This window comes from Hyperolius riggenbachi, chromosome 3 (assembly GCF_040937935.1).
Source record: "Hyperolius riggenbachi isolate aHypRig1 chromosome 3, aHypRig1.pri, whole genome shotgun sequence".
NCBI lineage: Eukaryota > Metazoa > Chordata > Amphibia > Anura > Hyperoliidae > Hyperolius > Hyperolius riggenbachi.
Window position 1 is genome coordinate 84,432,270 of NC_090648.1, and position 13,624 is coordinate 84,445,893.

General features: G+C 44.4%; 1 protein-coding gene across 3 annotated transcripts in view; it reads left to right on the plus strand.

Annotated features, from left to right (window-relative positions):
- The window catches only part of PGLS (6-phosphogluconolactonase), a 69,222-nt gene that overhangs the window by 39,488 nt on the left and 16,110 nt on the right, over positions 1 to 13,624 (plus strand). For all 3 annotated transcript variants that reach the window (XM_068274473.1, XM_068274472.1, XM_068274474.1), the window contains exon 3: positions 2,159 to 2,266. In XM_068274473.1, the coding sequence (XP_068130574.1) occupies positions 2,159 to 2,266 (108 nt within the window). The remainder of the gene's footprint in view (positions 1 to 2,158; positions 2,267 to 13,624) is intronic.

Sequence of the window (13,624 nt, forward strand, 5' to 3'; positions counted from 1 at the left end):
CTTTAAGGATTTGTAGCATGTCAAAAGCCAACTCACATTGGCCAGGAATAGAACTCGGGCCTACCGCTCTGTAGGCTGCTATCCTAACCATTATACCACCAACACTACATGCTGAAACTTCTTGGAGCAGACTTACTTCCTCCCTCCAAAATACACACATACATCCCCATAAAATCATTCAACAGCAACTGCGTGCACAGTCTTTGTGGTACACAGTCTCTGTGGCACAATTGGTTAGTGTGTTTGGCTGTTAACTGCAAGGTTGGTGGTTCAAGCCCACCCAGGCATGGCCTTGCCTTTTGTGTTCAACAGTTGTCCGAAGAGAACCCCAGATAGCCAGGTAGATTCATCTCTCTCTCTAGTAGGGATAATCGCCCCTTTCGCGGAATTGGATTTTCCGCAATTTTAGGCGGAAATTGGTCAATCCGTTCCGTTTGGTCGGAACGGAATTGCTTTTTCAATCTGGCGGAATTCCAAAATTGCCTGTGAAATTCTGCCGGTATCCGTTGATGGTTTTAAGCTGAAAATTCTGTTCAATGGCATCAAGTCCGAGAGAGAGAGAAGGCTCATTTTTCTCTTGGGTATATCACAATGGTACATGCTAGGCTGGCTTCAGCATGTAGCATTGTAGTGTGTTGTGTTGGTGGTATAATTGTTAGGATAGCAGCCTACAGAGCGGTAGGCCTGGGTTCTATTCCCAGCCAATGTGAGTTGGCTTTTGACATGCTACAACTCCGTAAGCAAGCTAATTTTTCTCTTGGATATATCATAATGGTACATGCTAGGCTGGCTTCAGCATGTAGTGTTGGTGGTGGTATAGTGGTGAAGTAAGCTACCTACCACGCACTCAGAACTGGGTTCAATTCCCAGCCAAGGTATGTAAGCTGGCTTTTGAAATACAATTCCCTGGAAGATGAAACCCTCCTCCCTGAGGGAGGAAGGGATGAGGGAAGGAGGAAGGAAGGAAAGTTATCAAGTAGAAATTAGTTAGCTGGGGAAATAAATTTGAATTCCGTAAAATTCAGCGGAATTTAAAAATGTTCCGCGGAATTCCGTTTTAGAGCTATAGCAATTCCGTTCCGTCATATCGGAACCGGAATCACCAAATTCCGTCCGGAATCGCGGAATACAGCGACCATCCCTAGTCAGGGGTCACTGAGCTTACCAAGCCAATTTGAGTTCCAAAAATTAGTTTTAATAGTTTTGGAATCACTAAAATGACAACAGTGCACAAATGTATGCACCTGCCTAATTTTATTTAAACTATTATTGTGCACGTTCTGTGAATCCAATAAACTTCATTTCACTTCTCAAATATCACTGTGTATGTCTCCTATATGTCATACCCAACAAATTATACTGGAAAATCATGACGATTAACAAGGTTGCCCAAACTTTCACACCCCACTGTAAGTCAGTGTTTGCCCATTGTACAATCTTTCTCTCCGTGATTTACATTCTGAAATTAATCACAGGCGGCTACAGATTTAGTTCTGCCAGGTGATCTGTATGGAATGTTCATTACTCAGAGTTCTATACACAGAGGGAGATACTGCTTACTTGGCATTTGGAAACGGTTGTCATTTCCCACAATGCTACGAGGTTCACAGACCGCAAACTGTCAGGACCGTGGTATCACACTGTGGGAGGGGTTTCACCACAATATCAGCCACACAACCCCCCATGATGATCTAATCAGGACAAAGTAAAGATTTCTCATGACAAAGGGGGGCATCAGCTTCTGATTGTTCAATCCTTGGTTAGAGTTCCTCCTTTAAGGAAGATTTAGTAATGCAAATCCACACTTTATCCCTGCATTTCAAGTATATAACCACTACTGTTTAATTGACATACCTGTGTGCAGCAGATTACTGGTTGCCAGTGGTGTGTGTGGGCAAGTATGAGCTTCCTAGAACACAACCACTGCCAGCCGCAGTCTCAGCCGCTCTAGGCCTGCATCTTCCTCCACTTGTGGTTTAGCTGGTACCAACTTGTACATTACATTACAACCACAAGGGTGAATCAACTACAGTTTGTCCAGCAGATGGCAGTATAGAGTCACATGAGGTTCGTTAATATCATCTTTGTTTTTTTTTTTTTTTAATCTATTAATTTAAAGGACATAATCGTATTCACTTCCATTTCTTTCTTATCCCAGCGTCAGCTTGTTCCTCTTGGAATACTTTCAGAATCGCAGTTCATCACCGTTGACCCTTCACTGTCTGTAGAGGACGCAGCTGCGGATTATACCAAGAAACTGCGAGAGGTGAGAAGGCAGGTTTGAATGTATGGTGTTTATACAGCTTTATCGTTACCATTTGGTGCTGTTAACCTTGACAAAGGGGACCACCCCAGCGCCACGAAACAATTTGTTGGTTATGGAATGGGTCAGTGTCAGGATAGCTGAATAAACAAGGATTTGGTTACATTTGAGTGTGCGGACCCACTGGATTGTTCTTTATACAGCTTTATGTATTTAATATATAGGAGGTTTACTGTACGCTTTTATCGGGTAAGCAAATAATGTCTCAAGCAATATTGGCCAACTCATTGTAGTGGGAGGAGCTAATTTATCAAGCCAGGCTACACAACACACTGGAGCAGTTTGCCGTAGCAACCAATCAGGTTTTAACCAATAAGGAAACAATGGTTTTGTTGCTGGGAGTAAGGGTGCTCATAGACAGTAATGAGCGAAAATTATAATATTCTTTTCGCCTAATTTTCCGCAAAAATAAGTACAATTTTCGCTTTGACAAGCGAAAATTCACCCTAATATTTCAGCGTTTTTTTTTGCCTAATTTCAGATTTTTGCAGTTATTAGCTAAGCCCTCTTACAAGCCCTCTTACATGCTAACTGCACTGTGTACGGACCCCCTGGAAACCCCGGCATGAAATTCATTGCTCTTTCTTTTGATATATGTAAATTTACACTACCGTTAGGTTTGCTACATTATCTGTCATTTACTGCATTTAAATGTATACTTTTCTCCTATGAAACTTTAAAATCAATTTTCTCAAAACTATAAGATCTTTTTGAAAAAAAATTTCCTTTTTGTACCTGCTTTCCCCCTCCACATACCCTGCAAATTTGGTGTTTCTGGCATGTAAGGGGACTCTGCTATTAACCACGAAAGTTGGCAGCCATTAGGCAAAAATGCAAAAAATTTAGTGTATTGACATGGCAAATCTCGAAAGCGAAAACCTGAAAATTTTAGTGTCTTTTCGTGAAAAAAAATTTCGGAATAAAAATTTCATTTTCAATGCGAAAATGCTTTTGCCGAAATTTTGCAACACTGCTCATGGATTACTTGATTGGGAGGGGGGGGGGGGGGGGGGGTAGGCGATCGACCTTCCAATCTAATAATGCTATAAAATCAGAGGAGTAACAGTGCCGCAACATGGCCACACAATCAATCTCGGTTGCAAAGACTCGATGGGGTCTGCAACGGTAACAGCTTTTGATTTCCTGACGTCAGACTGGCCCGGCTGGTTTCCTCTTAAGTGTATGTCCTCAACACCCACCGATAGATTGCTGAACCTATTGGAGATCGGTTGCAGTGTGTGGGCTGGCTAAATGGATCCTTCTCTGAGGAGATTTGTGATCTATCTGATGGTCAATGTTGCGGCTAATAGACAGATGTATGGCCACCTTAAAATGCCCAACTTTTGAAGGTGTGGTACACTGCAGAGCGTACCTATAATTAAGGGATTAATCACAAATTCCTTTTGTTTTAAAGAAGGCAAATTACCCTCTGAGTGTTGCTCTTTAGTAGGAGGGCTTTTTGGTCTCTTTTAGCCCCCTATACATTCCTAGTGGTTTGAGTCACCCCAAGATGCTTGGTTACTGTGTTGTACTGGTCCAAGCCCGATCCCATAGTGCCATATCAATCCCTGCCATGTACTGAGAAGGACCAATAGTTCAAAACAGGCTGTCTGCATGTGGGGTTGATGCAGCTCTGTAAAATTTATAAGCTATAGGCTTGCTATACACCAGCGGTTCTGGATGTAAGCCTGGCTACATGGCATAGAGATAATTTGCATATTCAGTAGCAGTGCATTGTGGGAGACCACAGTTGCTCACTTAAAGCTGAATTATCCGAAATGCATTCTTTTTTTTAAAGGCGCACTACGGCGAAAAATTGTAAAATTTTAATTATGTGCAAACATAAACAAATAAGTAGTTTTTTTTCCAGAGTAAAATGAGCCTTAAATTACTTTTCTCCTATGTTGCTGTCACTTACATTAGGTAGTAGAAATCTGACAGAAGTGACAGGTTTTGGACTAGTCCATCTCTTCATAGGGGATTCTCAGGGATTTATTTATTTTCAAAAGCACTTGGTGAATGGCAGTTGCTCTGTCCAACTGCCAAAAAAAACTTGGTAGCGTGATTCAAGAGAGATGGATGAGCACCTCGGCAATCCACTGTGGGTGTGCGAGAACCAACCCCTTGTACCAACAGTGTGAAGATCCGTCTTGTTGAAAGATAATGGTCCGCACCACATCCAAGTATAAATCAGCTTTATTGAAGATCTATAAAATGTTGTTTAACAGCTACAGCCCGCTGTTTCGGGTTACATGCCCTTTTACAAACCGCTCAGCACAAAAAAACTGCAGCGAGCAGGGGAGCTGGCCAGCATCATTGTTTAAATCCTTTTTAGGAAATATCTTTATTAAGAATAAAAGCCTTGCTGAGACTCCCCTGTGAAGAGATGGACTAGTCCAAAACCTGTCAGATTTCTACTACCTACTGTAAGTGACAGCAACATAGGAGAAAAGTAGTTTATGGTTCATTTTACTCTGGAAGAAACGTACTACTTTTACAATTTACTAATTTTACAATTTTTCACCATAGTTCCCCTTTAAGAAGGCAAATCACACCAAGCATTGCTTTTTAGTAGGAGGGCCTTTTGGTCTCTTTTAGTCCCCTATACTTTCCTAGTAGTTTTGGGTCACCCCGAGCTGCCTGGGTATTCTGTTGTCTGGGGTCTCTGTGATACTAGGTAGAGGGAAAGAATGAAGAGGGCTAATAGAGTTCCTTTTAAACTATACTGGTTGCCTGGCAGCCCCGCTGATCTATATGGCTGCCGTAGTGTCTGAATAACACCAGAAACAAGCATGCAGCTAATCTTGTCAGTTTTGGCAATAATATCAGAAACACTTGATCTGCTTATGCTTGTTCATGGTCTATGGCTAAAAGTATTAGAGGCAGAGGATCAGCAGGACAGCCAGGCAACTGGTATTGCTTAAAAGGAAATAAATATGGCAGCCTACACATCACTCTCCTTACAGGCTTAGGGGAATCCCACATCCAGGCTGCAAGCCCCAAACAGCGGCAATGCATACAAGACAATGACATTTAAGTGTTAGGGCTGGTGCATACCAAAAACCGCTAGCGGATCCGCAAACGCTAGTGGTTTTTGAAGCTGTTTTTCAGTGCGATCCTAGGCATGTTTAGAGAAATCTTCTAAACATGCCAAGCATTTTTTGGAGCGTTTTTGTGTAGCAGAGTTTATATTTTTTACAGTAAAGCTGTAACTGAACAGCTTCTGTAACAAAAACGCCTGGAAAACCGTTCTAATTTAAAGTTTTTCAGAGCAGTTTTCCACGTTCTTATACTTTACAATGATACAAGAGAACCGGCACCATCCATTGTATATAGCTCTTTTATTCGCTTGTCAAAAGCATAACAGCAGTCAATGCGACGTTTCAGGGCAGCCGCCCCTTTGTCAAGCTATGCTGTGCAGAAAAACAATCTACAAATGCATCACAGCAAACATATATACCCCAGCAGCATCCCAAAGCAACCTATCACATACTCCCACATCTATCTAACCAATCATAGGGTCTCACTATGTGCGGACCTGATGGGAGACCTGTGCTCCGGTTATGCAATTGGAGGATTCAAACGGAGCTCTACACCTCCCCTCCTACCTCTCCAACGGATGCCCACGTTCCGGCGCACCCCTTGCGCTGAAGCCACTCCCCCCAGGCCGCCGATCCGGCGGACCTGATGGGAAACTGGACAAACGTGACGCGCAGTGCGGAGAAAACTCCGCCCATCTCGTCACCCAGCGACGACAGACGCAGGCGGCGTTGCTAACGCCGCTCGGCGCTGTTGATGTAACTAAGGGGGGCGTCGGCCAAGGCAGCCAATGGGAGGAAATCACCACATTCCTTAACTCTCTGTGCGCCTGACTTTGCATATACTACATATACTACATAGCCACACATAATCTAAAACTCACTGCGGGGGGCGGCCAGAGGTTGAGTGACAGACAATCTAACCTATATCATAAATACAATAGACATAGGAAATAACGAACAGTTCAAAAATCCCAGATCCAGCAATATCCCCATTGAAGGCTGGTACCGCCCACATAAATCATGTAGGCAGCAGCAGCCCTCACTCAGCTCAGACCAGCTCAGATACACATAAGTCTTATTGATAGATTGGGCAGCACAAAATATAACAAAACAAAACAAAAACAAACAAAAGCATATCTCATACGCAGAAGCCAAAAATCAAAAGTCAGAAGCTGGTCACGATGGAACACGAGACCCATTTACTAAAAGTCTTAAATAAATGGCAATAAATCAAATTCTCTATTTAATCCCCTTGGTTCCATCGTGTCCAGCTTCTTAATCCAATACGCCTCTCTATACAACAGTTTTTTAACTCTGTCCCCTCCTCTCCTTATGGGGCCAACCTGTTCAATGATCATAAACCTCAGTTGACTTACATGATGTTTGGCCTGATAGAAATGATAGGCCACTGCCTGATCAGTTAAGGATTCCCTGATCGCATGTTTATGCGATGACAGTCGTTTTTTTATTTTTTGTGTGGTCTGTCCCACATATAACAGGCCACATGGACATTTCAGTGCATAGACTACGAAACTGGAATCACATGAAAAACATCCATTAACTTTAAATTTAGTACCCCTGTGGGGGTGTACTATATGATCACCCCTAATCACAGAGTTGCAATGGACGCAGTTCATGCACGGAAATGTCCCTGTCAGGGAAGCTGTCCGAGAGCAGCCTTCCCTGACATACGATTTTTCAAAAATCCTCCACTTATTTCCTATAAGAGGGCCCCTAATCTGCGTGATCGTTTAGTTCATGCAGACACTAGTTCTACGGATTGTATTAGATCCACTCGTAGAGGGACATTTCCGTGCATGAACTGCGTCCATTGCAACTCTGTGATTAGGGGTGATCATATAGTACACCCCCACAGGGGTACTAAATTTAAAGTTAATGGATGTTTTTCATGTGATTCCAGTTTCGTAGTCTATGCACTGAAATGTCCATGTGGCCTGTTATATGTGGGACAGACCACACAAAAAATAAAAAAACGACTGTCATCGCATAAACATGCGATCAGGGAATCCTTAACTGATCAGGCAGTGGCCTATCATTTCTATCAGGCCAAACATCATGTAAGTCAACTGAGGTTTATGATCATTGAACAGGTTGGCCCCATAAGGAGAGGAGGGGACAGAGTTAAAAAACTGTTGTATAGAGAGGCGTATTGGATTAAGAAGCTGGACACGATGGAACCAAGGGGCCTAAATAGAGAATTTGATTTATTGCCATTTATTTAAGACTTTTAGTAAATGGGTCTCGTGTTCCATCGTGACCAGCTTCTGACTTTTGATTTTTGGCTTCTGCGTATGAGATATGCTTTTGTTTGTTTTTGTTTTGTTTTGTTATATTTTGTGCTGCCCAATCTATCAATAAGACTTATGTGTATCTGAGCTGGTCTGAGCTGAGTGAGGGCTGCTGCTGCCTACATGATTTATGTGGGCGGTACCAGCCTTCAATGGGGATATTGCTGGATCTGGGATTTTTGAACTGTTCGTTATTTCCTATGTCTATTGTATTTATGATATAGGTTAGATTGTCTGTCACTCAACCTCTGGCCGCCCCCCGCAGTGAGTTTTAGATTATGTGTGGCTATGTAGTATATGTAGTATATGCAAAGTCAGGCGCACAGAGAGTTAAGGAATGTGGTGATTTCCTCCCATTGGCTGCCTTGGCCGACGCCCCCCTTAGTTACATCAACAGCGCCGAGCGGCGTTAGCAACGCCGCCTGCGTCTGTCGTCGCTGGGTGACGAGATGGGCGGAGTTTTCTCCGCACTGCGCGTCACGTTTGTCCAGTTTCCCATCAGGTCCGCCGGATCGGCGGCCTGGGGGGAGTGGCTTCAGCGCAAGGGGTGCGCCGGAACGTGGGCATCCGTTGGAGAGGTAGGAGGGGAGGTGTAGAGCTCCGTTTGAATCCTCCAATTGCATAACCGGAGCACAGGTCTCCCATCAGGTCCGCACATAGTGAGACCCTATGATTGGTTAGATAGATGTGGGAGTATGTGATAGGTTGCTTTGGGATGCTGCTGGGGTATATATGTTTGCTGTGATGCATTTGTAGATTGTTTTTCTGCACAGCATAGCTTGACAAAGGGGCGGCTGCCCTGAAACGTCGCATTGACTGCTGTTATGCTTTTGACAAGCGAATAAAAGAGCTATATACAATGGATGGTGCCGGTTCTCTTGTATCATACATCTGATTGACCGGGGTGCAGCTGGCCATACCGTGGCACATCCGCTCTGGAAACTGAGGAGTGCTCCACAACCACTTTGCAAAATATACTTTACAATGAGGCAGAAACTCCTTCAAAATCTCAAAAATGCAGCAGGACCCGAGTTTGCGTTTGGGGGAAAAATTAGCCGCTCTGGTGCGCAACAGCCCATTGACTAACATTAGCCAAGCAGTTTTCCCACGAAAACATTTAACCACTTGAGGATAAATTGGCTACTGCAGCTTTAAGGCCAAGCTGCAGGTCCACATGACACAGCACACAAGTGATTTCCCCCCCCCCCCTCCTTTCTCCCCACCAACAGAGCTCTCTGTTGGTGGGGTCTGATTGCCCCCCAGATGTTTGTTTATTTGTGTTTGTTTGTGTGTTGTTTTTTTTTTAATGTTTTTTTTTTTTTTTTCAACTATTATACACCCCCCTCCCTCCCTCCCTCCCCCTGCCAGCCAATCCCCGTGATCAGCTTCAGCCTATGACAGCCGATCACCTCTGTGCCTCTGGAGGGGACAACCGTGTGCTGTAGATCGCAGCGCTGTACGGGTAATTAGACGGCGGTTTCGCCGTCTAACAGTCGCCGTTTAGAGACTGAAGTCGGAGCTCCGCGCACCAAGCAGGAGATGCGTGCACAGCCTGCGTGTGATCTCCTGCAAAACAATCCTCTAGATTGTAAGCCTTTGGCAGGGCCCTCTCCCCTTGTGTATCATACATAACTGTGTGCACTTTACCCAGAATTTGGAACTTTTTACCACCACCACTCCAGTTTATGATCTGGCATTGTACTACTGTCTGCATTGTGTTGTGTATCTTTTTGCTATTACCTGTATTTAGTTGTATCTATTGTCTATTACCTGTATTGTTCTGTCACCCCTGTTATCATTGTCTGTAACCTTATTTATTGTACAGCGCTGCGTAATATGTTGGCGCTATATAAATCTAATAAATAATAATAATAATAAAACAGAGCCCCAGGACTTTACGCTGATCGGCGTTAGGCGGTCCTGAGGCTTCCGCCACGCCCATCGGCATAATGCGGTCGGCTAGTAGTTAAAAAAAAAAAATGGCAGAACTGCTCTTGGTGTGCACCAGCCCTTAGGGCCCTTTTCCACTAGCAGTCGCTAGCGTTCGCGCTGAACGCTAGCAATTGCTGAATCGCAATTCCGCCGTTTTCCCGACGTTTGCGGCCGCGATTTTGCTATGCTATGCACTGCATAGCAAAATCGCGGCAAAAGTCGCTCCGCGGCGCGATCGCGATCAAGTAAAAAACGAATCGCGGTAGTGGAAATGACCTACCGCGATTCCTATGTTAAAAAGCAAACCGTAGCGATTGTAAAATCGCTAGCGGTTTGCGGTTTTGCGATTCAGCTAGCGCAAACGCGCTAGTGGAAAAGGGGCCCATACATACGGGGTACAGCCGTCGCCGCAGCCACGTGGCACACGTGTGTTGTGGTGACAGGTCACCCGTGTGTATAATGCGCGCGCCCCGAACCGTCGCCCGTCGGAGCTGTCACCAGGCGATTGACATGTTCAATCGCCGGCTACAGCTGTCGCCACGACTTCGCCGGAACTGTCGCTAGTCCCGCGTGAGTACGCATCCGGCCGGGGGCTGCTCCATTCACAAACAGCTTCCGCCACGTCTCTGCCTTTCTGGCAAGACGTGTGGACAGCTGTCACCGGCAGGGAGCTGTCGCTCCCTGTTCGCGTGCGCGCATGCTACTAGTATGTAGCTTAAGTCAGCATCCAGAGGCATAGCAGATGATGGCCTTATGTGACACAATTCAGACTGTCCTCAACTGGACAGTTTGCACATTCCAGAGAATTTGTGTACTCTAGCCACCTCATCCACATTCCAATACCCCTCTCTTGTCTGTCCTATAGGGACACTGTAAGTTTTTCCTTCTCTTGGATAAAGTTAATTTCTAAGCTGGATCCATACAGCCAGGGACAGAGGAGCACGATTCTACCATCTCCTTTCTAAGACACTCTCAGCAACATTCAGGAAGTGCCTGATGATCAGTCTTATTTCTTGTATGGCCAGTTGTTCAGATGAAGAAGAAAAACTGCAATGGGAGTTTCTTGGAACACAACTCTGCTGTGAGATGAAAAGCTTCTGTATACAGAGAGGAATAGATGATAGGGATGATTAAAGAAACATTGACAGTTCTGAGTTGATACTAATTTTATGCAGATTTATGCTGCTTGCAGTCACATATATCAGCTGCAGGATTTGATTACTCCACTTGAAAACAGACCAGCGTTCCATACAATTTGCATCAGCTTGTGATTTTTAGCATCCCATTGACCAAATCAAATGGATAACACAGGCAGCAGCTGCACATCAGGCTCTGCTGGTCATTACATAATCTTTAGTGGCTGGCTTTTTTATGAAAACTGTAGTTTTACCAGCAGATTCAAGGTGCAATACTCTTAGTAACTGATTTGTGCTGCATTTTCAGTGGCTTTGTGCCCTTTGCACTGATAGTTACCATCATTGCTTCCATGGAATAGCATGAAAGTATTAGGCCAGAAAACCACTAGGAGCGATTTTCGGAGCGCTTTGCAATTTGAAAACTTGCTAATGTAATGCTATGGGCTCAGGGCTGTGGAGTCGAAGTTGGAGTCGAGGAGTCTGAGCAATGTTGGGTACCTGGACTCGGTGGTTTCATAAACTGAGGAGTTGGATAATTTTTGTACCAAATCCACAACCCTAGTAATAATTAGACTAAGGAGTAGGAGTCGGAGCCATTTTGGGTACCTGGAGTCTGAGCCAGTGGTTTCATAAACTTTGGAGTCGGATGATTTTTGTACTGACTCAACAGCCCTGTGTGATCCCACTTGAGCGATGTGATTTTATAAAAATCCCCCATAGCATTGCATTAGCAAGAGCTTTTTCAAGTCACTAGCGACTAGAAAAGGCTTCTAGTGGGTTTCTGGCCTTATACTGTGTAGGACTTCAGTTAAAGTACCCCTGAACTGGTCTGGATATAACTTTTAAATTATTTCATTACTGGTGCTGTGGGACTTTTTCACAGCACGATCCTTCCCCCTCCAGCGCCCCCCTGTGGCCCGTTCCAGCAGCATATTTATTCTAATTATTTATTTATTTATTGTATTTATAAAGCGCCATCATATTACGCAGCGCTGAACATTAATTTAGGTTACAGACAATATTTAGGGGTGACATACAGCAATATGACAATACAGGAATACAAGAAAGACCAGATCAGGCAGCACAGTATGAGTACCAGGTAATGCTTAGTCAGTCACTGGATGGGAGCATGGAGATTAGGCAAGTTAGGTTCACTCAAATGCATAGCATGGGTTCACAGTAATGGAGATGCAAGATCAGGTAGGACACAAAAGGAGGAGGACCCTGCCCAAAGGCTTACAATCTAGAGGGAGAGGTAAGGACACGAATGGTAGGGGACCAGAGTTCAGCTGTAGGTTTAGAGCACTTGTGAGGGGTAGTAGTCCAGAGTGAAAAGGTGCGTTTTTGAGGGCTTTCTTGAAGATGTTGGAGGGGGCTGCCCTAATGGGTGGAGGTAGGGAGTTCCATAGTGTTGGAGCAGCTCTTGAGAAGTCCAGGAGGCGTGCATGGGACTGGGTGATGCGGGGGGCGGTTAGGCGAAGTTGATTGGAAGAGCGGAGTGAGCGGCTAGGTGTGTACCTCTGAGTAAGATCGGAAATGTAGGTTGGACAGGTTTTGTGGACAGATTTGTAGGTCAGACACAGTATCTTGAATCTGATTCTGGACTGGATGGGAAGCCAGTGGAGGGATTCTAGGAGGGGATCTGCCGTGAATATATGATCATTATGATTGGGGAGGAAGTGACAGTTCTTCCTCCCTGCTGGGCGTACATAACTCCGCCCCTCCACCTGTCGCTTTAGTTCCCTATGTGTTTCATTGCACACAGCGCGCAGGGGAGCTAATGTTAATTGAGGTCGGAAGAATATCCGACCTCAATTATCACAAGTCCACACACAGCGCAGCTCCCCTGTGCGCTGTGTGCAGTGAAACACATAGGGAACTAAAGCGGTAGGTGGAGGGGCGGAGTTATGTACGCTCAGCAGGGACGAAGAAGTTTCGCTTCCTCCCCGATAATATCCGACGTTCGGCCTCAGTCGAAGACTTTGACTGAGCAGAACGGGGGCTAGAGGGGGCACAAGAGGGGGGAGGCTGGTGCTGTGTGCTAGTCACAGCATCAGCAATAAAACAATATTAAAAGTTTAAGGGGAGGGGGGGAAAAGGGTAAGGAGGACTTTAAAGCAGGCAGCTTTGAATCAGAATGTATTGGCTAACTTAAAGGACAAGTAAAAAGAATGGGGAGGCTGCTGTATTGATTTCCTTTAAAATAATGCACATTGCCTTGCTTTCCTTCTGCTAGTCTGCCTCTAATACTGTTAGCCAAAGACATTGAACAAGCAATGCAGATCAGGTGTTCCTGATGTTTGAGGTGCTTAACCACTTGAGGACCACAGTCTTTCTACCCCTTAAGGACCAGGCACTTTTTTTCCATTCAGACCACTGCAGCTTTCACGGTTTATTGCTCGCTCATACAACCTACCACCTAAATGAATTTTGGCTCCTTTTCTTGTCACTAATAAAGCTTTCTTTTGGTGCTATTTGATTGCTCCTGCGATTTTTACTTTTTATTATATTCAGCAAAAAAGACATGAATTTTGGCAAAAAAATGATTTTTTTAACTTTCTGTGCTGACATTTTTCAAATAAAGTAAAATTTCTGTATACATGCAGCGCGAAAAATGTGGACAAACCTGTTTTTGATAAAAAAAAACCCATTCAGTGTATATTTATTGGTTTGGGTAAAAGTTATAGCGTTTACAAACTATGGTGCAAAAAGTGAATTTTCCCATTTTCAAGCATCAATGACTTTTCTGACCCCCTGTCATGTTTCATGAGGGGCTAGAATTCCAGGATAGTATAAATACCCCCCAAATGACCCCATTTTGGAAAGAAGACATCCCAAAGTATTCACTGAGAGGCATAGTGAGTTCATAGAAGATATTATTTT